The sequence below is a fragment of the Aotus nancymaae genome, unplaced genomic scaffold, assembly GCF_030222135.1.
Source record: "Aotus nancymaae isolate 86718 unplaced genomic scaffold, 86718_ANA_hifiasm-v0.15.2.pri h1tg000036l, whole genome shotgun sequence".
Taxonomy (NCBI): Eukaryota; Metazoa; Chordata; class Mammalia; order Primates; family Aotidae; genus Aotus; species Aotus nancymaae.
The window spans coordinates 94,782,664-94,809,292 of record NW_026988450.1 but is presented as its reverse complement, the minus strand read 5'-3'; the positions used below and the strand labels follow the sequence as shown (position 1 = coordinate 94,809,292).

The 26,629-nt window shown below is 54.5% G+C and overlaps 1 protein-coding gene and 1 long non-coding RNA gene across 14 annotated transcripts; one reads left to right on the top strand and one right to left on the bottom strand.

Annotated features, from left to right (window-relative positions):
* Nucleotides 1–224: 224 nt before the first annotated feature.
* Nucleotides 225–7,806, bottom strand: LOC135278089 (uncharacterized). The gene is made up of 3 exons (XR_010345660.1): nt 7,647–7,806; nt 6,661–6,818; nt 225–4,766 (listed from the first exon to the last, which is right to left on the bottom strand). It is a non-coding gene; the product is annotated as an uncharacterized LOC135278089 (long non-coding RNA).
* Nucleotides 7,807–9,203: 1,397 nt separating this feature from the next.
* On the top strand, nt 9,204–26,176 carry LOC135278086 (mitogen-activated protein kinase 15-like). 13 transcript variants are annotated; one of them, XM_064384758.1, is made up of 13 exons: nt 9,249–9,451; nt 10,430–10,528; nt 10,724–11,028; nt 11,577–11,707; nt 11,806–11,969; nt 12,145–12,284; nt 13,032–13,089; nt 13,447–13,605; nt 13,754–13,859; nt 13,985–14,395; nt 14,474–14,617; nt 16,903–16,971; nt 17,086–18,099. In XM_064384758.1, exons 1-10 carry the CDS (start codon nt 9,303–9,305, stop codon nt 14,162–14,164), a joined length of 1,491 nt encoding a protein of 496 aa, XP_064240828.1. In that variant the 5' UTR covers nt 9,249–9,302; the 3' UTR covers nt 14,165–14,395; nt 14,474–14,617; nt 16,903–16,971; nt 17,086–18,099. The 13 variants fall into 13 exon arrangements, with proteins under 13 accessions (XP_064240835.1, XP_064240834.1, XP_064240828.1 ...); XM_064384764.1 differs by adding an exon at nt 9,222–9,239 and having other exon boundaries at nt 9,362–9,447; nt 14,474–18,099; XM_064384759.1 differs by lacking the exons at nt 16,903–16,971; nt 17,086–18,099 and adding an exon at nt 25,538–26,176.
* Nucleotides 26,177–26,629: the final 453 nt, after the last annotated feature.

Genomic DNA, 26,629 nt, shown 5'->3' with positions numbered 1-26,629 from the left:
GATTCACCAACCAGAGAGTAAAAATAAATAAATAAAAAGCAGGAGATGCAATTCTCTCCTCTGATAAAACAGACTTTAAAGCAACAAAGATCAAAAGAGGCAAAGAAGGACATTACATAATGGCAAAAGGATCAATGTAACAAGAAGAGCTAACGATTCAATAGATCAATGAGACAGAAAATTAACAAGGACACCCAGGACTTGAACTCAGACCGGGAACAAGTAAACTTAATAAACATTTACAGAACTCTCCACTTCAAATACACAAAACATACATTATCACCTCACACCTATTCCAAAAGTGACTACATAATTGGAAGTAAATCACTCCTCAGTAATCGCATAGCATTTCATAGGTTTAAATGAAATATTGGTTGGCTGCTTGTTTGTTATTTTCTTCCCTTATTCCTTCCTGTCTGCATCATTAAGTATCATTATTGGTATAAAAAAGGTTTTCAATACCCATTACTAAACTGCATTCTAGCCTGGGCAAGAAAGCAATACTCCTATTCTCTCTTTTTCTCTTCCTTTTTCTTCCTCTTCATTTTTTTTTCTTTCTTTCTTCCTTTTTTTTCTTTCTTTAAAAAAATAAAATGAAATGAAGGAATTTATTCTTTTTGAATTCACCCCAATTTGAGACAGTTACATTAAAAAAAAAAAGTACGCATATGTCAATGTCTGTATCAATGTGTAATATCAATATAATCAATGCACACAACAATATGTATCTGTACTTAAATCACCTTTTTAGCACTAATTACTACAATCCGATGGGCTGCAAAGCAAAAGTATAAAATCCCACAAAACCAAAAAAAAATAAAAAGAGTATTCAAGCCAGGTTTCAATCAATGTAAAAGTTTATTTTGCCAAGGTTAACAACATGCCCAGAAGAAATAAACACAGAATTACAGAAACAGTCTGTGGCCTGTGATTTTCTCCAAAGCTGATTTTGAGAGCTTCAATATTTAAAAAGAAAAAGTGTGGAAGTGTGATGCCTCCGGCTTTGTTCTTTTTGCTTAGGATTGTCTTGGCTGTGCAGGGTCTTTTGTGATTCCATATGAAGTTTAAAGTGGTTTTTTCCAGTTCTGTGAAGAAGGACATTGGTAGCTTGATGGGGACAGCATTTAATCTATAGATTACTTTGGCAAGTATGGCCATTTTCACAATATTGATTCTTGCTAACCATGAGCATGGACTGTTTCTCCATCTGTTTGTGTCCTCTCTTATTTCGTTGGGCAGTGGTTTGTAGTTCTCCTTGAAGAGGTCCTTTACATCCTTTGTTAGTTGTATTCCTAGGTATTTTATTCTCTTTGTAGCAATTGTGAATGGGAGTTCGCTCTTGATTTGGCTCTCTGTTTGTCTGTTACTGGTATATAGGAATGTTTGTGATCTTTGCACATTGATTTTGTATCCTGAGACTTTGCTGAAGTTGCTTATCAGTTTCAGGAGATTTTGGGCTGAGACGATGAGGTCTTCTAGATATACAATCATGTCGTCTGCAAAGAGAGACAGTTTGACTTCCTCCTTTCCTAATCGAATACCCTTTATTTCTTTTTCTTGCCTGATTGCTCTGGCTGGAACTTCCAACACTATGTTGAATAGGAGTGGTGAGAGAGGGCATCCTTGTCTAGTGCCTGATTTCAAAGGGAATTCTTCCAGCTTTTGCCCATTCAGTATGATATTGGCAGTAGGTTTGTCATACAGAGCTTTTATCATTGTATGATACGTTCCATCAATACCTAGTTTATTGAGAGTTTTTAGCATGAAGGCTTGTTGAATTTTATCAAAAGCCTTCTCTGCATCTATTGAGATAATCATGTGGTTTTTGTCTTTGGTTCCGTTTATGTGATGGATTACATTTATGGATTTGTGTATGCTGAACCAGCCTTGCATCCCTGGGATGAAGCCTACTTGGTCACGATGGATAAGCTTCTTGATGTGCTGTTGCAATCTGTTTGCCAGTATTTTATGGAAGATTTGTGTGTCGACGTTCATCATGGATATTGGCCTCAAGTTTTCTTTTTTCGTTGCGCCTCCGCCTGGTTTCGGTATCAGGATGATGCTGGTCTCATGAAATGAGTTAGGGAGGAGTCCCTCCTTTTGTATCGTTTGATACAGTTTCAGAAGGAATGGAACCAGCTCCTCTTTGTACGTCTAGTAGAATTCGGCTGTGAACCCACCTGGACTTGGACTTTTTTTAGTTAGTAGGCTATTGATTGCTGCCTCTACTTCAGCCCTTGTTATTGGTCTAGTCAGGGTTTCAGCTTCCTCCTGGTTTAGTTTCGGTAGAGTACAAGTGTCTAGGAATTTATCCATTTCTTCCATCAAAACAGCATGGTACTGGTACCAAAACAGAGACGTAGACCAATGGAACAGAACAGAGACCCCAGAAGAAACACCACACGTCTACAACCATCTGATCTTAGACAAACCCAGCAAAAACAAGCAATGGGGAAAGGACTCCATGTTTAATAAATGGTGTTGGGAAACCGGGCTAGCAACGTGCAGAAAGCAGAAACTGGACCCCTACCTGTCACCTTACACTAAAGTTAACTCCAGATGGATCAAAGATTTAAACATAAAACCTAACACCATAAAAACACTCGAAGAAAACGTAGGCAAAACCATCCAGGACATAGGCATAGGCAAGGACTTCATGACTAAAACACCAAAAGCAATGGCAGTAAAAGCCAGGATAGACAATTGGGATCTAAATAGAAATTCCATTTGACCCAGCAATCCCACTGTTGGGTATACACCCAAAGAACTATAAATCATTCTACTATAAAGACACATGCACACGTATGTTCGTTGCAGCCCTGTGTATAACAGCAAAGACCTGGAACCAACCCAAATGCCCATCAATGATAGACTGGACAAAGAAAATGTGGTACATATATACACCATGGAACACTACACAGCCATAAAAAACGACGAGTTCGTGTCCTTTGTAGGGACTTGGATGAATCCGGAAACCATCATTCTCAGCAAACTGACCCAAGAACAGAAAGCCAAGCACCGTACGTTCTCACTCATAGGTGCGTGTTGAACGACGAGAACATGTGGACTCAGGGAGAGGAGCATCACACACAGGGGACAGTTGGGGGGGGCAGGGGAGAGACATGCCAGATATAGTACGCACCTAAAGTAAAATAAATAAATCGAAATACAACAACAACACTGGCTCAGATTTGTTATGACACACTATGCTGGCCAAACAGAGCACATCGGGGTGCTGTATTTGGTGCAAGGGATGCTGCTTGGCAACCTCTGATCGAAGTACAGCTCAGTCATATCTTGAGCGCCGATGGCGACGGGGAGCTCACCACCTCTCTGTGGTGCCTCCTGCCTCAGATCCAAGTGGGTGCTGATGGCACAGCGTCTCCAAGTGGCTTCCTAGCCCTTGGGACTGCAGACTTCTAGGGCCCTGGCAACGCTTTCTCAGTAAAGAAGCCAAGCTGGCAAAACACATCCCCTTCAAAGCCAACATAATGCCCCTGCCTGCCCACGGCGCTCTCTGCTGGTGCACTAGGCGACCTTCAGGCTATCTGGGACCAGCTCTGACAGCCTCCGCTCTGGGATCAGCTGCCGCGGCAGCCTACACATGCCATGGGGCAGCAGCGGTGGCATCCCTGGACGCTGGCCCCAGCAGCATGGAACCCAGGAAGAGATGCTGCCGCAGTCAGCCCGCAGATGCAGGAGGGCAGGAGGCGCTCAGTCACAGCTCTGTGTCTGCACAGTGCCCAGCGCCTGCAAACCTGTGCTCTGGGCCAGGCCCAAGGAAAAGGGGACCCTAGGGTGGGACGGCGGTACGCTCCACGACCCTCAACGCCCTCGGGGAGCAGCCCTGCCAGAATCTGCCAGGGGCTCAGCTACAGCTCCCACCTGGAAATGGTGCAAGTCACTATCAGTGGCAACCCCTGGCCCTGTCCTCCCCCACCAGCAGCAGGAAACCCGGGACCGGATGTCACCACGGCGCCTAATTTAGGTTGTCGGCGGCACAGCTGCAAGGTGATGGAAACCGGTGCTCAGCCTCATCGTGGGTGCTGCAGTGGGCCCAGAGCCCGCGACCCCACACTCTGGGCTTGGGCCAAGGAGGCACGGGTCATAGGGTAGGGGGAGGTGCCTTGGGCGACCCCCAGGCTGTCCGAGACCAGCCCTGCAGTCTCCCGTGCATTCTGCTGCACCTGCCACTTAGAGATGGCATTCAGCAGCGTGGTGGCAACCCAGGATCCTGCCCGCCTCCAGCAGCAACGCGGACCCAAGGGCCAGACCCTGCTGCGGTGCCTAAATCAGGCCTCGAAGCAGGAGGAGGACTGGAACTGGCATCCAGCCCCATCTCAGTGGCCGTAGGGTACCCAGCACCTGTGACCAGCACCCTGAACCAGGGTCAAAAAGGAAAAGGAGGAGGGCGGGAACAGGCACTGCCACCCTCTGCCACGGGCTCAACCGTAGCTGCCACCTGCACACGACGCGGCAGAAGCGGCGGCAGCCCCGGCTCTGCCTGCAGTAACCAGCAGGGGGAGACCCAGGGACTGAGGCCGCCTCAGAGGCTGCCACCTGGCCCCCTCTGCACCCCTGTCCCTGCCCTGGTGGCAGCCAGCCACGCTCCTACCTCTCCGGCGCTCTGCAGTCTCCGTCGCTGCCACCCACCGCAGCGAGGCGAGCCGTGGTGCCACAGGCTCCAGGCTCCAGCCTCCAGCATGCAGCAGATGGCTCTGCCTTCTCCTGGCATGGAGCAGCTGGGCGGGCAAAGCCGGAAAAGCCTAGAACGGGACACAGAGAGTGGTAGTGTTAGACCCCCACCTTGTCCTGCTGGCCACTGGGTGGCACGGGCCAGTTTCAGCGAAGGCACTCACACCCACCCTCCACAGTCCACAGCATCTCTTTCTGGCCCAAACTGGCTAGGGAGTGGAGACTGGAGACACGACGGGGCCTGGGCTTCCTGCTCCACAGGAACCACTGGGACCACCCAGGCTGTGCTCGGGAAGCAGGAGCAGCAGAAACTCAGACCCAGCCAGCCCTCCCCACCAATGTGCTGGTTCCCACTCCTGAGACCTCCACCCGCGGGGCCCTGTCACCCCGTGGTGTCTGCTGCTGCATGCCTGGGCATCCCTGGCAGGCTCTGCAGCACCGAATGTGAGGGCTCAGGCCTGGGAACCGTGATGGGTCTGGGTGCCCTGCTGTGATCAGAATTTTCACAGAAACATGTGCCCGCCACGCAGGAGGAGATGGTCCTTTAGAGTTTAGAGTCCGGGGAGAGCAGGACCACTCCTCTCTCAGAGACCACCGCTGTCACTGAAACCTCCATCGCCTGCCACTGGTAGGGCAGCTTCCGACAGAGCCCCTGATCCGCTGCCACCGGCAGTGTAGCCCCAGGATAGTGTCAAAACCCCATCCCCCACCACCAGCAGTGTAGCACACGATGGCAGCCCCTAGCCTGCCCCTGCCTTAGACCCTGCAGCACTCGATGGCACCCGCAAACCAACCCCCTGCCATGGGCAGCACAGCCCAGGATAGCGCCCCAACAGGCTCCCTGGGGTGGGCAGTGTAGCCACAGATAGGGTCCCCAAGCAGACCCCCACCGCAGGCAGTGATGCCCCCATATGGCACCCAAACCACCCCCCACTGTGGGCACTGCAACCCTGAATAGTGGCTGCCCTAACTCACTCCCCATCGGGAACAGCGCGGCCCTGGATAGAGCCCCCAACCAACCCCCTGCCTTGGGCAGTGCAGCCACAGAGAGCACTCCAAGCTCCCCCTCCACCTTGGGAAGTACCACCATGGACAGCTCAGGTAGCCCAACAGTGCACCCAACCTGCCCCCGTCACAACCCACGCAGCCTGAAATAGCACACTCACCCACTCTTTGCCAGGCAGTGCAGATCCCTGGGAGCACCTGACCCACCTGCCGCCTCTCCACCACTCAGGCTGTGTATCCAGCCCCCACAGTTCCCCCACCAACCCTCTGCCCACCTCCACAGGCAGTCCAACCCTGTGTAGCTCTCCCAACAAGCCCCCCAACCTCTGTCTCAGTGTAGTCCCCATGGCGCCTTTAACACCACCCCTCCACCCCACCAGAACCCTAACCCATCCTCCACCGCCAGCACTGCAGCCCCAGATAGTGCCCCCAACCTGCTCCCCATGTGGGCAATGCAGCCTTGGATAGTGCCCCCAAACAGCTCCCAGACACAGGCAATGATGCCCTGGATACCACAACCCCCACCCACTGGGGGCAATCTAACACCTGATAACACCCCCAACCCATCCCTCACCGCTGGCAGTGTTGCACCCCACAGTGCCACCAACCCATCCCAGACAAGGGCATTGCAGCACCTGATAGCTCCTCCAATTCACCCCCTACCTAGGGCAGTACATCCCTGGACAGTGCCCACAAGATACCCCATTGCTGCTGACAGTACCGCTTGGGACAGGCCCCATCCCAGCCCCCAGCAATGGGCAGCACATCCCAGGAAAGGGCCCCCAACCCTCTCCCCTATGCGGGCAGTGGCGCCTCAAATAACCCCCCAACCAGCCCCCGCAACACCAGCAGTGACACCCTGGATAGTGCCCACCGCCCATGGCAGGGCACCCGCAAGCCGTCCCCCATGCCTCAGGCTGCGCGTGCCAGGATGGCAAACCTATCCCACCATCTTTTTACCTTTCCAGCTGCGCTGCAGTCTCCGTCACCGCCACCAACTGCAACAGCGAGGCGAGGGGATACTGCACACTCCAGGCTCCAGCCTCCAGCACGGGCAGCTACTCCTCCTTCAACTCTAAGCCAGCTTGGAGCAGGTAGGCCCACGAACTCAGAAGAATCTGAAAAGGTGAGACCAACGTGTACACACACACAGAAAAACACTACAAAGTAGCAGAAAAACCCAATCTAGAACCTGACCAGACAATTCTGTAGACATAAAATCCAAAAACAGATAGGAGATTACGTCCTCAAAATGAGCTCTTCATTAGGAAAATGCAATTTGCCAGGCAAGGTGGCTCACGCCTGTAATCCCAGCAGTTTGGGAGGTCTAGTTGGGCAGATTATCCGAGATCAGGAATTTGAAACCAGCCTGACCAATATGGCGAAACCCCATCTCTACTAAAAATACAAATATAAGCCAGGCGTCATCGTGGTGGGTGTCTGTAGTCTCAGCTACTCAGGAGGCTGAGAGAGAACTGCCTGAACCCAGGAGGTGAAGCTTTCAGTGAACTGAGATTGCGGCACTGCACTCCAGCCTGGGTGACAGAGCCAGACTCAGTCTCTTAAAAAAAAAAAAAAAAAAAAAAAAAAAAGAGGAGGAATACAGGTGTGGTTTTAGAAAAAGGGAACTCATACGCTGTAGGTAGAAATGAAAATTAGGATACTCCAGCTCAGAGGGCCGTGGGGCTCGGAGGGACCCAGGTCCCAGACTTCACCATGGCTCAGGGCCTGTGCACTCCTGGACGCTGGATGCAGGTCAGACATGGACACAGCCTTCCCGGCAGGGCTGTGGACGCCGTCACAGCCAGCACCCTACAACCACCCCCACACAGACGACTGGGGCCCAAAGGCCCACAAAGAAGTCAGGACTGGAAAGCACGGAGACGCGGAGAAGGAGCAGGGAGGTCTGGAGGATTCCCGGTGGGGTACAAGTCCCCGCCACTCACCTCAGAGATGTCCTCCACCATCACGTGGAAGCCACCATGGCTTCTCCAAAGAAGTTCGCTCTGACCACGCCGCGGCCTCTGATGACTCCCTCCGGCCGGACCGGGCCGGACCACCGTCTCCGTTGACTCCTTCTGGCCGGATCGGGCCGGACTGCCGCCTCCGTTGACTCCTTCCGCCCGGGCCAGGCCTGGCCGGGCCCCCGCCTCCGATGACTCCTTCCGGCCGGCTCGGGCCGGACCACCGCCTCCGTTCACTCCTTCCGGTCGGGCCGGGCCCCCGCCTCCGTTGACTCCTTCCGGCCGGGCTGGACCGCCACCTCCGGTGACTCCTTCCGGCAGTTCCAAGCCGGACCGCCGCCTCCGTTGACTCCTTCCGGCCGGGCCAGACCGTCGCCTCCGTTGACTCCTTCCGGCAGGGCCGGGTCAGGCCACCGCCTCCGGGGACTCCTTCCGGCTGGGCCTTACCGCCGCCTCCGGTGACTCCTTCCGGCCGGGCCACATCGCTGCCTCCCATGACTCCTTCCGGCAGGTCCGGGCCGGACCGGACCGCCGCCTCCGTTGACTCCTTTGGGCCGGGCAGGGCCGGTCCCCGGCCTCCGGTGACTCCTTCCGGCCGGGACAGACCGCAGCCTCCGGTGACTCCTTCAAGCCGGGGCGGGCCAGGCCGCCCCCTCCGGTGACTCCTTCCGGCCTCAACGGGCCGGACCGGACCGCCGCCTCCGTTGACTCCTTCCGGTCGGGCCGGGTCGCCGCCTACAGTGAATCCTTCCGACCGGGCCTCACCGCCGCCTTCGTTGTCTCCTTCCGGCCGGGCGGGGCCGGACCGGGGCGCCGCCTCCGCTGGCTCCCTCCGGCCGGGCCGGGCGGGGCCGGGCCGGGGCGCCGCGTCCGCTGGCTCCCTCCGGCCGGGCCGGGCGGGGCCGGGCCGGGGCGCCGCGTCCGCTGGCTCCCTCCGGCCGGGCCGGGCGGGGCCGGGCCGGGGCGCCGCGTCCGCTGGCTCCCTCCGGCCGGGCCGGGCGGGGCCGGGCCGGGGCGCCGCGTCCGCTGGCTCCCTCCGGCCGGGCCGGGCGGGGCCGGGCCGGGGCGCCGCGTCCGCTTTCTCCCTCCGGCCGGGCCGGGAGGGGCCGGGCCGGGGCGCCGCGTCCGCTGGCTCCCTCCGGCCGGGCCGCGCCGGGCCCGGGCGCCGCGTCCGCTGGCTCCCTCCGGCCGGGCCGCGCCGGGCCCGGGCGCCGCGTCCGCTGGCTCCCTCCGGCCGGGCCGGGGTCCCATCTCCGCCTCCGCCTCCGCTTCCGCTTCCGCCTCCGCTTCCGCTTCCGCCTCCGCTGACTCCTTCCGTCGGGGCCTGGGCCCCGCCTCCGCTTCCGCTTCCGCCTCCGCTGACTCCTTCCGTCGGGGCCTGGGCCCCGCCTCCGCTGACTACTTCCGGCCGGGGGCCCGCCTCCGCTGACTACTTCCGGCCGGGGGCCCGCCTCCGCTGACTACTTCCGGCCGGGGGCCCGCCTCCGCTGACTACTTCCGGCCGGGGGCCCGCCTCCGCTGACTACTTCCGGCCGGGGCGGGGCGCCGCCCGCGCTGACTCCGCTTGGGAAGGGGGTGAGTGCCCGGGGACGCGCTTGCCCTCCGAGGGGCGCCCCTGCGAAGAGAATACCTACGGGGATGGTTGGTCCCCTCCGAGGCCTGTTCCGTCACACACTGGCGTCCTGCCTCCTCCGTAGGCGGAGGGGTGGTTTGGAGCCCCTTCGTGCCTCAGTTTCCTCATGGGGTGACACGACCGTGACTCCCAGGATCCCGGCTCCTGGAGGCAGGTGACAGCCAGGACCCCAGCAGCCTCAAGCAGAGGGATCCTGGCGCCCCACTTCCCATGTGCCCACAGTCGCCCGCTTCCTGGGTGCACAGGACGCTCTGGGGAGGCTGGGCCCGTGCCTCAGTCACTGAGAGGGAGGGCAGACCCCAGGCTCAGGAGCACAGGGGCGAGTCCCAAGAAGGGCCTGAGCGGGTATGGGGTGGGTGCAGAGTGAAGGCCAGAGCCAAGTGTATCTGTGTGCCTGAGTGAGCACACAGGGGGAGGGGGAGGAAGATCCTTCCGGGCAGTGCAGACAGCAGGTGCTCAGTTGAGGCCCAGCGCAGGCTTGTGTGCGACTGGGTAAGAGATGGAGAGATGAGTGGTGAGGGGTCCAACCCGTGTGGGGGCTTCGGGAAACTTCCAGGACTTTGGTTTTCACTGTTGCTGACGCCAGAGCTGTAGCAGCTGCTGGTGTCACTATATAAGGCCTACCCTGCCCCCTGTGTTGAGAACCCACTATTGGCATGCAAGGGAGTGGCAGACGGAGATTCCTTAAGGGGTGAATGCAGCCACCCAGTGAGAGATGCCAGAGGCTGGGACCAGGGTGGGGGCAGCGGAGAGGGTGGCAGGGGCTAGATTCTGGAGGAATCTGAAGGTGGGGCCGACGGGACTAGGGGCTAGGTGGGTGTGAGAGAGAGGGAGGGAGAGTGCCTGGCAGCTGGAAGGATGGCAGGACATCCCGAGCTTCATCTCCTGCCCAGATGCTCCCTTCTGTGGCCTCCTTTTTTCCAGGGCCTCGCCAGCTCTCACCCTCCCCTCTGCCTCCCCTACTCTGGAAGATGTCAGAGTCTAGGGTGGCCTGCAGTTGTGGAGCCCACACTCCCATCCCCTCTGGGGACCCAGAATGGGAAGGAGGAGCCTCATGTGTGCAGGGGCAGTCTGGGTGGGCAGGGGATGGTGGGGCAAGGGGCTGGCCCTGTGTCATGGCACTCCTTCCCAGGCCTACGGCATTGTGTGGAAGGCAGTGGACCGGAGAACAGGTGAGGTCGTGGCCATCAAGAAAATCTTTGATGCTTTTCGGGATGAGACAGATGCCCAGGTGAGTGTGTGGGGAGAAGTGTGGGGCGGGATGGGGCTGGGAGCGGCAGCCCCTTGCCCTGGTGCCTGGAATCAGGTGGGAGCTGGGAGCCGGTCACAGCAGATGTTATGGCTTGTCTCGGAACACTGCCCCCTCTTCCGCGCCTGGTCTGGTGGGCCTTGGGTGATGGACATCAGCTCCTTTGGGTCCTCTCAGGACACGGGCTTCCTTCTTGCTCCACCCACCCACACACCTGTTTCTGTCTCTTCAGAGAACATTCCGGGAAATCACACTCCTCCAGGTGAGTAGCCTGGGCCCTCCCCCGGTCCCCTTCCCCAGGAACAGACCTCTCCAGACAGGAGAGGAGCCGGGCTTCTCGGCCCCCAGAGGCAGTCCCTGGCCTTCCAGCCGCCGCCGACTCTCTCCCCAGGAGTTTGGGGAGCATCCCAACATCATCAGCCTCCTTGACGTGATCCGGGCAGAGAACGACAGGGACATTTACCTGGTGTTTGAGTGTATGGGTGAGTGAGGCCTCGGCCAGCGCCCCGGCCCCGCCTCTGGCCTGTCCTCACCCGCCCCACGGTGGCTTGCTCCCTCACCCGCCCCACGGTGGCTTGCTCCCTCACCGTGTACCCTGGACTCAGGGACAGACAGCTGACCGGTGTCAGCCTCCAGAGCCAGCAGCGACCCCTTCATCCCACCTGCCCCGGGTTCCTGCTCCCGCCAGTCTGCAGCTGCGTTCTTTTTCTTCTCATTTTATGAAAGAAAGGCAATAGGAAATAAAATGTTTTTTGTTTTAGAATAAAAAATAAAAATAAAAAAATTTAAAAATAAAAAAATAAAAAAATTTATTTTATTTTTTAAATTAAAAAAAAAATAATAGGCACAGCTGCACACCCCACCGCTGTGCCCACAGGCTGTGCGCAGGATGGAGGAGTGGGGCAGGCAGGCCACGGGCTGGTTCAAAGTGAGACAGAGCTGCCAGGTGCCCCTCTCCCACTCCCCCAGGGTGCCACCCCCACCCCCTCCCCCTCCACCCCCCAGACTGGAGTGTGCACCCTCTCCCCAGACACAGACCTGAACACGGTCATCCCGAAGGGCGGGCTGCTGCAGGACGTCCACGTGCGCTCCATCTTCTCCCAGCTCCTGCGGGCCACCTGGATCCTCCACTCGGGGCACATCGTGCACCGGGACCAGAAGGTGCGGCACCCACTGCGCCTCGAGTCCAGCTCCCAGGCCCACCCGGCCCCACCCGGCCCCACCCGGCTCCAGGGCCTCAGTCTGCCTCCTCTCTGCAGCCGTCCAACGTGCTCCTGTGTGCTGACTGCACGGTCAAGCTGTGTGACTTCGGCCTGGCCCGCTCCCTTAGGGACCTCCCTGAGGGGCCTGAGGGCCAGGCATTGACAGAGTATGTGGCCACACGCTGGTACTGGGCTCCGGAGGTGCTGCTGTCTTCACACCGGTAGCAGTGAGACACCCCCAACCCACCCTCTACCTCCTTGCAGGGGCCCCCAGGGCTGCCCTCCTGCCCAGCCAGAGCTCCCAGGCCACAAGTGTCCTTTCACTCACCCTCCCAGCAACTCCATCCCCACCTCTGCCTCTAGGTCCCTCCATGCCTACACCCCTTCCTGCCCCAGGTACACCCTTGGGGTGGACACGTGGAGTCTGGGCTGCATCCTGGCGGAGATGCTGCGGGGGAAGCCCCTGTTCCCGGGCACGTCCACCCTCCACCAGCTGGAGCTGATCCTGGAGACCATCCCACCGCCCTCCGAGGAGGGTGAGCCAGGCAGCTGGGGCTGGGCACCGGGATGCTTCGGGTCAGACGGCACAGCTGTGGGGAGATGGCAGCTGACAGGCCAGGACTGCTGGGAGGAGGGACGGGGACAGCGACAGGGAGGATCCAGAGGATAGGACAGGAGCCCCAGGAAGACCAACTGGTGATGGAGGCCCAGGAGGAGCTGCTGGGGGCGGATGTGGGTAGGCAGCGCCTGGCATAGGCACCATGAGAACCCAGCAGTGGCCATGATGGGGCCGGCAGGCTGGACAAGGTCCCCGAGGGATTGGGGTAGCAGGGGCAGGGACCGTCACTGTGCTGGGAGCTGGGGTGTGCACACAAAGCTGGCAGGAGAGATTCAGGCGCTGAGGGAAGAGGTGGAGGAAGGCAGTGGCAGGAGTGGGGCCATGGGGGTCACTCTTGAGGGCGGGGGCAAGCGGGAGCTGTACCACCGGGCGCATCTGCTCGTCTGGGTGGAGCCTGCTGGTCCGTGGAGGTGGGTGCCAGTGTCCACCTGTGTGAGCACTTCCCAGGGCCAGGTACAGGTGTGTGGAGTGGGGGTCATGTGGGGTGCTTCTGAGCACAGGCTGGGGCATGCCCTGGTGATGGGGTGTTTGAGCCCTGCCAGACAGTGGAAACGCTGTCAAGAGGCTGTGCTCCGCGGGGTTGGAAGAGATGGCTGGCCCCAGATGCTTGAGCTGCGCCAGCCTGCCAGGCCTGCCTGGGTCACACCACCTTCTGCTGCCCCAGACCTCCTGGCTCTCGGCTCAGGCTGCCGTGCCTCTGTGCTGCACCACCTGGGGTCCCGGTGAGTGGGGGCACTTTGGTGAGGGTGAGGATGGCTTGTCTTGAGGGAACAGGGCCACCTTCCTGCAGGGTTACTGGGGCCAGTTTGTACCAGTTCAGATTCTGCCTGTTTTCCAGCTGGTGGTTCCAAACCCAGCAACTGTTGGCCGCTCTGAGAGCAGGAGCCACTGGTGGTCCTAGAGGGTGGCCCTGAGGAGCTGTGTCAGGGCGTGGAGAGGAGGGCGCCAAGGGACCCAGACCGCCTGCGGGTCAGGCGGGGGCATCCACCTAGAAGGACAGCAGCGTGGGCCCCTGTATGGAAGCCCAGCCCCAGCCGTGAACATGGATCTGAGGAGGGCTCTTGGGTGGGTCCCTGGAGACAGCACACGGCAGCCCACAGGCCACGGCAGATGCTGGACGCCCTCCTGCCGCCAGACACCTCCCCAGAGGCCTCGGACCTCCTCAGGCGACTCCTGGTGTTCGCCCCGGACAAGCGGTTAAGCGCAACCCAGGCACTGCAGCACCCCTACGTGCAGAGGTGGGAGTGGGAGACAGTCCCCCGTGCGCGGGTGCGGGCCGGAGATAGCCGGCCCGCGAGGGAGAGCTCCCAAGCCTGGGCCCTGCGATGACAGCCTGAGGGGCTGGCTTGACCGAAGCCCGGGCCCCACCTCTCTGGCTCCCTGCAGATTCCACTGCCCCAGCGACGAGTGGGCACGAAGGGCGGATACGCGGCTCCGGGTGCACGAAGGGGTCCAGCTCTCTGCGCCTGAGTACCGCGGCCATGTCTATCAGGTGCTCTGGCTTGTGACCCCCGTCATCCCTGGTCTACTCGCACCCTGGAGGCCACCTCCTATGTCAGAAACCCCCAAACGCCCCGTGGGCAGGCTGCGACCTCTGAGCACACTCCTGTCCCACAGATGATCCTGGAGCGCGGAGGCAGCTGCACCTCAAGAGAGAAGGGCCTGGAGGGCATCACCCCAGGGGCAGAGCCCAGGGCCTCCCCATCCCAGGCACACCTGTGCAAGCCCAGAGCCAACCCTCAGCTGTCTTCAGGGACACCTGTGCGGGGCCACGACCCCCCAGAGCACTGTGTGTGACCTTTGCTGCCGCCCGCAAGGAGCATGGCCCAGGCTTCCTCCTGTGGCTGCCGACTCTGCGCAGCACCCGGCTTCTGACCCTGGGGTTGACCTTCTGATCCTACAGAGTCCCCCCGTGTAGCCGAGAACATTCCCAGACAGAACTCCGCTCCCCTGCTCCAAGGTGCACCCCTAGGGAGGGAGGAAATGCCCCGTGGGGCAAAGGCAGAGCCCCCCTTGACACTCTCCCTGGTAAGTTATGGTGCGGTGGGCACAGGAGGGACCCTCTCTCTTTGCCTCTCAGTGACCCTGTAATGTGCCCCTTCCCAGGTGAAGCCAAGCGAGAGGGGAGCAGCGTCCTCCCTGACCTCACAGTCTGCGGCTCAGGTGGCCAACCAGGCCCTGATCCAGGGTGACCGGAACCGGGGTGACCGGAACCGGGGCGGTGGGGTGAGCGTGGCCGGTGCACAACAGGTGAGCCCAGCCCCAGTCTGCCTCCTCCCCCATCCTCCTCTTCCCCTCCTTTTCGCTCCCTTCCCCATCCTTCCCACTGCCCCTCCGTTGTCCAGTTCGCATCCCTCAAGGTCCTCAAGGCCTCCCCCACTGCACCCCCTCTGACACCTCCCCTTATGTGACTCAACTGTATGCAGGTCCGTCCCCGGCCCGGCCGGAGGATGTTCCGCACCTCCACCTCGCAGGGGGCTCAGAGGGCTGCCAGGCTTTGCTTGGAGGCTACTCTCAAGCCTACGGGACTGTCTGCCACTCGGCACTGGGCCACCTGCCCCTGCTAGAGGGGCACCGCGTGTGAGCCACCCTACTCCCTTCATCTGGCCCCGTTCCTGCCCCAGCACCTTTCCTGGACCCTTCCCGGTCTCCTGCACCCCTTAGCCATCCCTGCTTTGCCTGGGCACGTTGAAGTGCCCCTGCCACTCCCACCCCAAGAACTGGCCCTCCTGAACCCTTTCGCGGTCATCAGTCACCTTCCTCTGTCTCTCTTACCATGTGATCCTATTTTGTTTTCAGGGTCACTCCTATTTCATTTGTTCCTTCCCCAAACACTAAGTGATACCTCACCCAAGATGAGGGTGTCAGCATTTGGTGTCTAGTGAGGTGGAAATGGACTAGCAAACTTACCCTAATTGTGAGGGCTCTCCCCTTGTGATTCTGTTACCTCCCCAAGACCCCACGTCATGTCACCTTGCAGGTTCGGAATTTGACATGAATCGTGCAAGGATGTAAGCATTCAGTCCATTGAAATAGTGTTGTTAACTTTCTAAGAAATTGTCATCTGGGCATGGTGGCTCACGCCTATAATCCCAGCACTTTGGGAGGCCACGGCGGGTGGATCACCTGAGGTCAGGAGTTCAAAACCAGCCTGCCCAACATGGCCGAAACCCCATCTCTACAAAAATTAGCCAGGTGTGCTGGTGTGAGCCTATAATCTCAGCTACTTGGGAGGCTGAGGCAGGAGAATTGCTTGAACCCGGGAACAGTGATTGCAGTGAGCTGAGATCACACCACTGCACCCCAGCCTGGGTGACAGAGCAAGACTCCACCTTAAAGAAAATAATAATAATTGTTGCACAGCCCTCCATAGTGGTTGAATCGTTTTACATTCCTATACGGTATGGGAAGATTCCAGTTGCTCCTTATCTTTGCTAACACTTGGTATTTCAGTCTCTTAAAGTTTAATCCACTCTAGTCGTATGATTTTAATTTGTATTTGCACACTGGATAATGTACGCCTATGATTTCATCTGCTTATGGCTGTTCTGTGTCATCTTTTGTGATGTGTCTGTTCGTATCTTTTGCCTATTTTTAAGTTGGGTTGCTTATTGTTCACTCAAGTTCTCTCCATATTCTAGATGAAAAACACATACATAATATATATAATTCTTTGTCTCTATTTGTGACAAATATATTATAAATATTTTCCTTTCATGTTTGGTTTGCCTGTTCATTTTCTTAATGGTGTCTTTTGAATATTTTTTATTAAGTCTAATTTATCAAAGAGTTGGGTGCAGTGGCTCATGCCTGTAATCCCAGCACTTTGAGTGGCCAAGGTGGGAAGATCACCTGAGGCCAGAAGTTCAAGACCAGCCTGGCCAACATGGTTAAACCCCAGCTCTACTAAAAATACAAAAATTATCTGGGTACGTTGTGCCCCTGTAGTCCCACTACTTGAGAAGCTGAGGCAGGAGAGCCGCTTGAACCCAGGAGGGAGGCAGAGGTTGCCGTGAGGGAGATATAATAATAATGATGATTTATGAGATCTTATAATTTGAGTTTAAGAAATTTGCCTACTCAAAGGACATTTTTTCCCTATGTGTTTTATTTTATGGAACTTTTATAGTTTTATCTTTTACATTTTAGTCTGTGATCCATTTTGAGTTCATTTTTGTGTACCATATGCAATAAGGATCAAGATTTTGTATCTGTGTGGATAGTTGCTTGTTTCAGTTCTATTTGTTGAAAGACTCCACTTTCCCAACTTAAGTGACATAGACGTGGTCTGTTCTGGACACCATCCTTATCTTCTTGTGTGTATAGCTTTACACCAATATGACACTATTGATTACTGTAGTTTTATTTGAGGCAGAGTCTCATTCTGTTACCCAGGCTGGAGTGTAGTGGCACAATCATAGCTCAGTGTAACCTCGAACATCTGGGCTCGAGTGAGCCTCTTGCCTTAGCCTCCCAAGTAGCTGGGAGTGTAGGCATGCACCTCCAGATCTTGCTAATTTGTACATTTTTTGTAGAGATAGTGTCTCACTATGTGGAACAGTGTGGTGTTGAACTCCTGCCTCAGCCTCCCAAAGAGATTACAGGTGTGAGCCACCACTCCGGGCCATCTGTAGTTTTACAGTAAGTATCATACTCAGGTACTGGAAGAGCTTCGGTTTTGTTTTTTTCCTTTTTTTTTTTTTTCTTTTTACTTCTAGATCCTTTGCATTTTCATATAAAATTTAGAGTCAACTTTTATCAACTTCACGCTGGACGCATGGCTCACACCTGTGTAATACTAGCACTTTGAGGCTGAGGCAGGTGGATCACTTGAGGTCAGGAGTTCGAAACCAGCCTGGCCAACATGGTGAAATCCCATCTCTACTAAAAATACAAAAAAATCAGCCGGGCGTGTTGGGCACCTATAGAATCCGAGCTACTCAGGAGGCTGAGGTAGGAGAATCGCTTGAACCCAGGAGGGGGAGGTTTCAGTGAGCAGAGATCACGCCATTGCACTCCAGCCTGGGCAACCAAGAGCAAAACTCCATCTTAACAACGACAGAAAACAACTTTTATTAATTTCTACAAAAAGAAAGCCTCCTGGGGTTTATAGATCAATTTAGGGAGAAATTACATTTTAACGATTCTGAGCTTTCCAGTTGCTGAACACGGTATACTGCCCCATTTATTTGGATCTCGTAATTTCTCTCAATTTACAGGTCTCACACGTTTCGTTAAATTCATGTATTTAATATTTCTGCATGCTCTTGCAAGTGGTAAGGTTTTTAAAAAGCTATTTTCTAGTTATTGCTAGTATGTAGAAATGCATTTGACTTTTGCACATTGACCTTGTATCAAGCAACCTAGATAAGTTAACTTATTAGTTCCAGTAGCATTTTCTAGATTCTTTAGCATTTTCGATGTAGATAATCATCTGTGAATAAAGAATTTTACTTTTCCAATTCATATGGACTTTGTTCCTTTTTCTCATTGTACTGAGTAGGACATCTTGTTCCGTTTTCCTTAGAATTGGTGAGAGTACATCCTTGTTTTGATAGGATACTGTTACTCCCAAAGATTTGTGAATTACTCTATCATCATCTGTTTTCTGAAGTTGTTTATGTAATAATGATATTATTATTTCTTCCTTAAATGTTTGGGAGATTTTACTCTGGAGAAACCTGGTACTTTGTGGGAAGATTTTCTTAAATTAAAAATTCAATTTTTTTTTCCTTTGTCCATTCGTTCTTTTGTTTCTGAGACCTAGTCTCACTCCGTCGCCCATGCTGGAGTGCAGTGGTGTGTCACTCCGCTCACTGCAATGTCTGTCTCCTGGGTTTAAGCTATTCTCCCGCCTCAGCCTCCCTAGTAGCTGGGACTACAGGCGCATGCCACCACATCCGGCTAATGTTTGTATTTTTAGTAGAAACGGGGTTTCACCGTGTTGCACAGACTGGTATTGAACTTCTGGCCTCCTGATCTGCCTGGCTTGGCCTCCCAAAGTGCTAGGATTACAGGAGTGAGCCACTGCACACAGCCATAAATAACAGTTTTTTAAAACAACTATAACATTTCAGGTTTTTCTATTTCTTCTTGTGCCAAGTTTGGTAACTTTTATCTCTCAAATAATTATTCATTTTGTGTAAAACAGTGAATTAGTGGCGTAAAGTTCAGAACATTCCATTACATTTTATTGCATTTTATTTTACATTCTTTTTGTTGTTTTTGTTTGTTGTTTTTGAGACAGAGTTTTGCATTTGTTGCCCAGGCTGGAGTGCAATGGTGCAATCTCAGCTCACCACAACCTCTGCCTCCCAGGTTCAAGTGATTCTCCTGCCTCAGCCTCCTGAGTAGCTGGGATTACAGGTGTGTGTCACCACACCCAGCTAATTTTGTATTTCTACTAGAGACGGGGTTTCACCATGTTGGTCAGGCTGGTCTCAAACTCCCGACATCAGGTGATCTGCCCGCCTCAGCCTCCCAAAGTGCTGGGATTACAGGTGTGAGCCATTGTGCCCGGCCTTTACATTCTATTTTAACTATATTTAAAAGGATGTCCTCTTTTTTTTCCTGATGTTAGTAATTTGTTTCTTCTCTGTTTTCCTGAGCAGTGTAGCTGGACATTTGCCAATTGTCCAGTCCATTTTCTGTTGCTTGTAAAGGATACATGAACTGAGTAATTTATAAAGAAAGGGAATCTATTTCTAACAATTGCTGAAGCTAAGTCCACAGTCAAGGGACTGTGTCTGGTGAGGGCTCTCTTGCTAGTGGGAACTCTGCCAAGTCCAGAGGCAGCACAGGGCATCGTGTGGGGAGGGCTGAGTATACTATCTCAGATCTCTCTCTTCTTATCAAGCCCACTTCCATGATAACCCATAAAGTCATTAATCCATGAGCAGATTTTTTCTCTTTTTGAGACGGAGTCTCACTGTCACCCGGGCTGGAGTGCAGTGGCGTGATCTCGGCTCACTGCAACCTCTGCCTCCCGGGTTCAATCGATTCTCCTGCCTCGGCCTCCCAAGTAGCTGGAGTTGCAGTCACCCACCACTATGCCCAGCTAATTTTTTGTATTTTTAGTAGAGACAGGGTTTCACTATGTTGGCCAGGCTGGTCTCGAACTCCTGACCTTGTGATTCACCTACCTCGGCCTCCCGAAGTGCTAGATTACAGGCCTGAGCCACTGCGCCCAGCCAGAGTAGGTTAATTCATTTATAAGAGCTCCACCCTCATGATCCAGTCACCTCTTAAAGGCCCCACCTCTGAGTACTGCCATATTGGGGATGAAATTCCTATTTGAATTTTGGAGGAGCAGATACTCAACATAGTATTCTGTCCAAAACTTATATCCTTCTCACAGACACATCTGTTCTAATCCCATGGTCCCCAGTTTCTTTGTTTGTTTGAGACGGAGTTAGCTTTGCTGCCTAGGCTGGAGTGCAGTGGCGCCATCTCGGCGCATTGCAACCTCTGCCTCCCAGGTTCAAATGATTCCCCTGCCTCAGCCTCCTGAGTAGCTAGGAGTACAGGTGCCCGCCACCACACCAGGCGAATTTTTTTATTTTTAGTAGAGACGGGGTTTCAACATGTTGACCAGGCTGGTCTCAAACTCCTGACCTCATGATCCACCTGCCTTGGCCTCCCAAAGTGCTGGGATTACAGGAGTCCCCAGATTTTAACTCATTCCAGCATGGAATCAAAAGTCCAAAGTCCAGAATCTCATCTGTGAGCCTGTGAAATCAAAACAAGTTTTCTACTTCCAAGATACGATAATGGTGTCCAGGCAAAAGACAGGCATTCCCACTTCATCAGGGAGGGCTAACAATGAGAAAGGGTTAGTAGGCCCCAAGCAAGTCCAAGACGCTGCAGGGAAGGCGCTAGATCCTGAAGCTGGAGAATCATCTCTTTTCAACTCCATGGGCCGCTTCCTGGACACACCAGGTTGGGTCCCCAGGGCCTCAGGCCACCACACTCATGGCTTTGCTCCACCTCCAGTGGGGTAGAGTCTGGTGCCTGAAGCTTTTCCAGGAAGCATTGCATCTGCCTGTGGCTCCACAGTCCTTGGGTCCCAGGGGCAGTCCCACTCCTGTGGCTCACAAGCATTATCCTGGTGGGGACTGTAGCAGCTCCAGCTCCTCATTTCCACTCAGCATTGCTTTAGTGGGGGTTCTCTGTAGTGGCCCCACCCCTGCTACAAGTCTCTGCCTGGGCCCCTAGCTTTAAACTGTATCCTTTGAAATCTGGATGGAGTCTGCCACACCTTCACAGCTCTGGCTTTCCCTAAGCCAGAGAATTAGCCCCACGGGGATGCCACCAAGGTTTAGGGCGTGAGCCTTCTGGAGCGAGGCATCTTTCACACCTGGGGCTGCCTGAACGTTGGCGGGTTGACCACGGGCACTGTGCCGTAGTGCAGGGAGCAGAGTCCGAAGGTGGCCCTGGGCGAGCCTGGGGAGGAGGGTTCCTGGGGTCTGTCCCCTGAAAGCATTCTGCCTTCCTAGGCCTCTGAGCCTCTGATTGGAAGAGGCAGCTTCGATAATCGGAAATGCCTGCCGGGACTTTCATTGCCTTGGGAGAACTGCACCTGCTCCCTCTGTCCCAGCTAGTCTCTTCGGCAAACTGCACCGGGCTGTCGCCTTGGTTTCCTCTCCTGAACACACTTTTATTCTTCATGACCAGGCTGAGTTTTCCAAATCTTTCCACTTTGCTTCCTTTAAAATTATAAATTCTGTCTTTAAACTATTTCTTTGCTAGCAAAGCTCAGCATAAGGGGCCAAAAATAACCAGCAGCTCCATCTTTTTTAAATTTTAGATGGAGTTTCACTCTTGTGGCCCAGGCTGGAGTGCAGTGGTATGCTCTCAGCTCACTGCAACCTCCGCCTCCCAGGGTTCAAGTGGTTCTCCTGCCTCAGCCTCCCGAGTAGCTGGGATTACAGGCATGTGCCGCCACACCCGGCTAATTTTGTATTTTTAGTAGCGACAAGGTTTCACCATGTTGGTCAGCCTGGTCTCGAGCTCCCAACCTCAGGTGATCCAACCGTCTCAGCCTCCCTAAGTTCTGGGATTACAGGTGTGAGCCACCTCGCATGGCTACCAGCAGCTCCTTCTATTTTTTCCTTTGTTTTTCTTATATTTCTTATTCTAGATCCTTCTATTTTTTTCTTGTAGACATTCTAGTTCACCACTCTCAAGTTCACCACTCCCACAAAGCCCGTGCGCATGGACTCAATTCAGCAAAGTGTATTGTCAGTTTCTGTTGAGGATGACCTTTATTTTCCAACGCCTTGTTCCTCTGTTCCATCTGAAACTTCATCAGAATGGCCTTGTAGTTCATCTTTCTACCTGCATTCTGGCTATGACCATAATGGTTCCCTGAGGAGGTCCAGCCTTTCCCTAGTCGCCTTCTAGCCCTCACCAGAATGTAGGCCTTTCTAGCCCACTCCTCCACATTCTTCCAGCCTCTGACCATTACTCAGTTTCAAAGCCACTTCCACATGTTTGGTTACTGTTTATTAGCAGCAGCCCACTCTCAGTACCAATTTTACGTCTTAGTCCGTTTTCTGTTGCCTACCACAGAATACCTGTGACTGGATTATTTATCTGTTTGTTTGTTTGACAGAATCCCACTCTGCTGCCCAGGCTAGAGGGTAATATGCAACCATAGCCCACTGTAACCTCACACCTCTGGGCTCAAGTGATCTTCCTGCCTCGGCCTCCCAAGTAGCTGGGACTACAGGTGTGCGACAACATACCTGGCCGGGATAAAAGAAAGGATTTTATTTCTTACAGCTATGGAGGCAGAGAAATCTCAGGTCAAGGGGCTGCATCTGGTGACAGTCTTCTTGCTAGTGGGGGCTCTGCAGAGTCTGGAGATGGCACAGGCATCACACGGTGAAGGGCCGAGCATGGTCACAGGAGAGCTCAGGTCCCTTCCTCTTCTTACAAAGCCATCAGGTCCTCTCCCTGATAACCATTGATCTGTTCATCCACAAATGAGAGCAGAGCCCTCGTGATCCAACCACCTCTTAAAGGCCTTGCCTCGGCTTTTAGCTGGTAGCTAGGTAGATGGTAGAAAGATGGTAGGTCATTAGATGGAATGGGCACCGGTTGGGATACAAGATTATCTGGCATAACGGAGACTCCTAGCACAGCTGCTTGGATACAGTGACACGGTCTTTCTCTCCCAAGTCCCACACGAGTGACCCAGGGCAGGTGCAGGGGACCCCTCCACACTGCGTCCACTCGCTGTCCTGGGACGCTGCGGCTGCTGCCAGTCTCGGCCAGTGGGTGACGGTCGAAGGCGTGGGGAGTGAGCAGTCCAGTCTTCAGGAGCCTGACCCAGAGGACGCATACAACGCTCTGCTCATGTCCCATTGGCTGGAACTGAATCCTGGCCCTGGCCCCAAGGACGACAGAGCTGGGCCGAGGGGACACTGCACACTGAAGGAAATTAGCTGTTTCTGCCCCAAGTGGTGACAAGTCAAGCAGGAAGAGGGAAAGAGATGTCTGGTGAAGTTAGAGTCACCAGAGAAAATACTGCATAGCGCAGACTTACATTTAAACACAGCCTTTTTAAAAACCTGAAATTCAGATGAAACTGGGCATGCTGTACTTCATTTGCTAAATCTGGCAACTCTGGGTGGAGTTCCATTTTAAGCAGCAGATCTGCAGGAGGTAAAAGGCTAAGCCCAAGAAGTCGCCTAAGAGAAGCCCATTCCAGGCGGAACAGCACGTTCACAAATGCTGAGCTCAGCACAGCCCCGTGTGTGAAGAACAAGGCCCGTGTGACCGGAGTTGAGTGCAGTGGGGATGGGGAGAGTGTCCAGGAGGGCACGGTGGGCTGGATGGGCTAAGGCCGCAGAAGCCACCAGGAGGTCAAGCAGAGGAGTGACATGATCGGGCATGTGTTTCAGAGGATCAGATCATTCCGGCTTCTGTGCTGATGGCCTGCAGGTTGCTGAGGGCCTGGGCGCTGAGGGCCTGGTCACAGAGGCCAGTCAGGGCTCATGTATCCCAGGCAGGCCTAATGGTGGCAGTACTGGGTGTGGCGAGTGAGAAGCAGTTCAACTTCAGAGGCAAAAAGCCATGGCCGGGCGCGGTGGCTCACGCCTGTCATCCCAGCACTGTGGGAGCGTGAGGCAGGCAGATCACCTGAGGTCAGCACTTTGAGATCACCCTGGCCCACATGGTGAAACCCTGTCTTTACTAAAAATACAAACATCAGCTGGGCGTGGTGGCAGGTGCCTGTAACCCCGGCTACTTGGGAGGCTGAGGCAGGAGAACTGCTTGATCCTGGGAGGTGGAGGTTGCAGTGAGCCGAGATCACGCCATTGCACTCCAGCCTGGGTGACAAGAGTGAAACTCCATTCCAGGGAAAAAAAATAGCCACCTCTGGAGCCCAGACATTTGGCAGTTCCTGCCCGTCCTCCTGGTCAGCAGGAAGGAGGTTGCTTCCTGGGCAGCACTCCCAAACCGTGCAATAAGTCGACAGTGACTTTCTTCTTGCAGCCACTCCTGGTGGCTCTTGCAGCTCACGAGAGTTGGCATGCAAATCCGTGGACGTCACCCCGGAGCCCAGTGTGCCAGCTCCTCTGAAACACGGCCCCTCGGTGCTGATGCTGCTGCCGCTGCCGTCCCTGCTCCAGCTACAAGCAGAGGCTCAGTTGCTGCCTGCTGGCTGTCTGAGAGCTGCTCCTTCGGTCCTGGTTGCTCCCACATGGCCTGGGAAGGAACCCGCGATTGCTGGCAGCCCCTCCCACCCAATGTGGGCACAGGCCGGCCACCTGCAGCAGACGCCCAGCCTCACACAAGCCCTAAAACTGCCTCACTCCTTCTTCCCCAGCCTCAGTGGGAGGAGGGGATGATTCTCACTTCCAGACTTTGCCCATCGCTTCTTTCTCTGGGGTTCACCTCTCCCGAGGATGCCTGTTGGTGGAAGCACATTTTCCTTCCACAGATAACTCCGCCACCCTAACAGCATGGGGGCTGCTTCCATGGCCTCCACAGTTAGGAAATCCTCCAGCACCGGCCCTGGGTGCCATCAACAGCACTTCAGAGTAGGTGGCTTAACAACAGAAACTAATTATTCTCTCACAGTTCTGGAAGCCAGAAGAGACCAAAGTCTCAGGTGATCCACCTACCACGGGCTGGGTTTCTCCAGAGGCTCCTCTCCTTGGCTCCCGATGGCCGCATTCTTGCTGTGTCCCCACCAGGCCCTCCCTCCCTCCCTCTGTGCACACCCCATGCTGTGTCCCGACGTGGCCCTCCCTCCCTCCCTCTGTGCACACACACCCCATGCTGTGTCCCCACGTGGCCCTCCCTCCCTCCCTCTGTGCACACCCCATGCTGTGTCCTGCGTGGCCCTCCCTCCTTCCCTCCGTGCACACCCCATGCTGTGTCCCCGAGTGGCCCTCCCTCTCTCCATGTGCACGCATATCCCATGTCTCTCTGTGCATCTGAATTTCCTCCTCTTCAAAGAACCCTAGTCAGATCAGATCAGGGCCACCCAAAGGCCCTGTTTTAACTTTAATACCTCTCTGGAGGCTCTATCTTCAAATCCAATCACACTCTGAGGTACTCGGGGTTAGGTTCAGCATTTAAATTTTGAGGAAGCAGTTAACTCATAACGTAGATTTCCCAAAGCCTGCATTGTTCAATTTTAATCAAACAGGAATTATTATGTATTTCCCCTGTAAAATAAGAGACAAGGGCTGGGCATGCTGGCTCATGTCTGTAATCTCAGCACTTTGGGAGGCTGAGGTAGGCAGATGCCCAGGAGTTCAAGACTAGCCTGGCCAACATGGCTAAACCTTGTATCTATAAAAACTACAAACATTCACCGGACGTGGTAGCAGGCACCTGTTGTCTCAGCTGCTCAGGCGGCTGAGGTGGGAGGGTTGCTTGAGCCCAGGAGGAGGAGGTTGCAATGAGCCAAGATCGCACCAGCGCACTCCAGCCTTAATAATGATAGACGGAGACCCTAGCTCAGAAAAAAAAAAAAAAAAAAAAAAGAGAGAGACAAGGTTATCTTCCAAGTGGGAAGAAAGACGGTGGAATAAGGTGTTTAAGGAGTGTTGAAAGAGCTACTTAGAGAATCGGAAATCAGACTAATTGTGAGGGAGCACAGAGCGAGCACTAAACGAAGCAGGGGCCAATTCTCCACGTACTGTCTTTCAGCTTCAAATACGGATTTCATTGCCTGCTTGGTGAAAATGGAGCTGGGCCCTAAGCTGTTTCTCCTTTAAAGCTGGTATGATGTTAAGCTTTGTAAGTAGAGGGTGCTGGAGGGACTCCGCAGGAGCCACTTTCTTCCATTTTCTTCTTGTTCCCACCACGTGGCTGCCAGCACCCCCATCCAACTTCACTTGCAATGCCCTGGGTAGATCCCAGTGAGTCTTGCAGGTGCTCCACTGGTGTATGGAGCATCCACACCTTGCAGCGTCCAGCCTCAGCCTGCCCCAGACAGGTGTTTCCTGCTTGCCGGTCCTGGCCAGGGCTCCCTGCCTGCCACCTTCAACCCCTCTGCACCTGGAGCAGTGACTGCCCATTGACCGTGGACAGGTCTGGCTAGGGGAAAACCGGAGAACCTTCCCGTCATCCCACTGCACTGCACAGCATCGCGGCGACCACACCTTTTCCGAGATTTGAGCCTCAGCGTTGGGGAGGAGGCCACTCTTTCACATTTGCTCCTTGCTTGGGAACTTTCTCTCAGCCCCAGAGTATTCTTTCACATTCTGTTTAATGCTATACAGATAATTCCATTATAGTAAATAATCCTTTGTATTAAACTTTGCTTGTTCAAATGACCTTGCAGTTTCTGTCTGCTAATTGATCGGAGCCTGATGCAGACAGGTAACGTGCCACCTGTCTCACGGCTGGCCCACACAATCACGCAGCTGAGACTGCACGTGGACAGCCTCTTCTCAAATGTAAATCCGATTATGCCAAGTCTACTTCAAACTTCAGCTGAGCGTGGTGGCTCATGCCTGTAATCCCAGTACTTTGGGAAGCTGAGGTAGGTGGATTGCCTGAGGTCAGGAGTTCAAGACCACGCTGGCCAACATGATGAAAACCAGTCTCTACTAAAAAAAAAAAAAAAAAAAAAAAAAAAAGCTAGGGCTGGTGGCAGATGCCTGTAATCCCAGCTACTCGGGAGGCTGAGGCAGGAGAATCACTTGAACCTGGGAGGCAGAGGTTGCAGTAAGCCGAGATCGCACCACTGCACTCCAGCCTGGGCGACAGAGTGAGACTCCATCTCAAAAAAAAAAA

Bases quoted from the DNA above. Each gene is read 5' to 3' on its own strand.
- LOC135278086 (XM_064384759.1), top strand. From the start codon at position 9,303: ATGGTTGGTCCCCTCCGAGGCCTGTTCCGTCACACACTGGCGTCCTGC. The intron at 9,452-10,429 runs GTGACAGCCAGG...ACTCCTTCCCAG, and splicing joins ATCCCGGCTCCTGGAGGCAG to GCCTACGGCATTGTGTGGAA. The intron at 11,029-11,576 runs GTGAGTGAGGCC...CCCTCTCCCCAG, and splicing joins CCTGGTGTTTGAGTGTATGG to ACACAGACCTGAACACGGTC.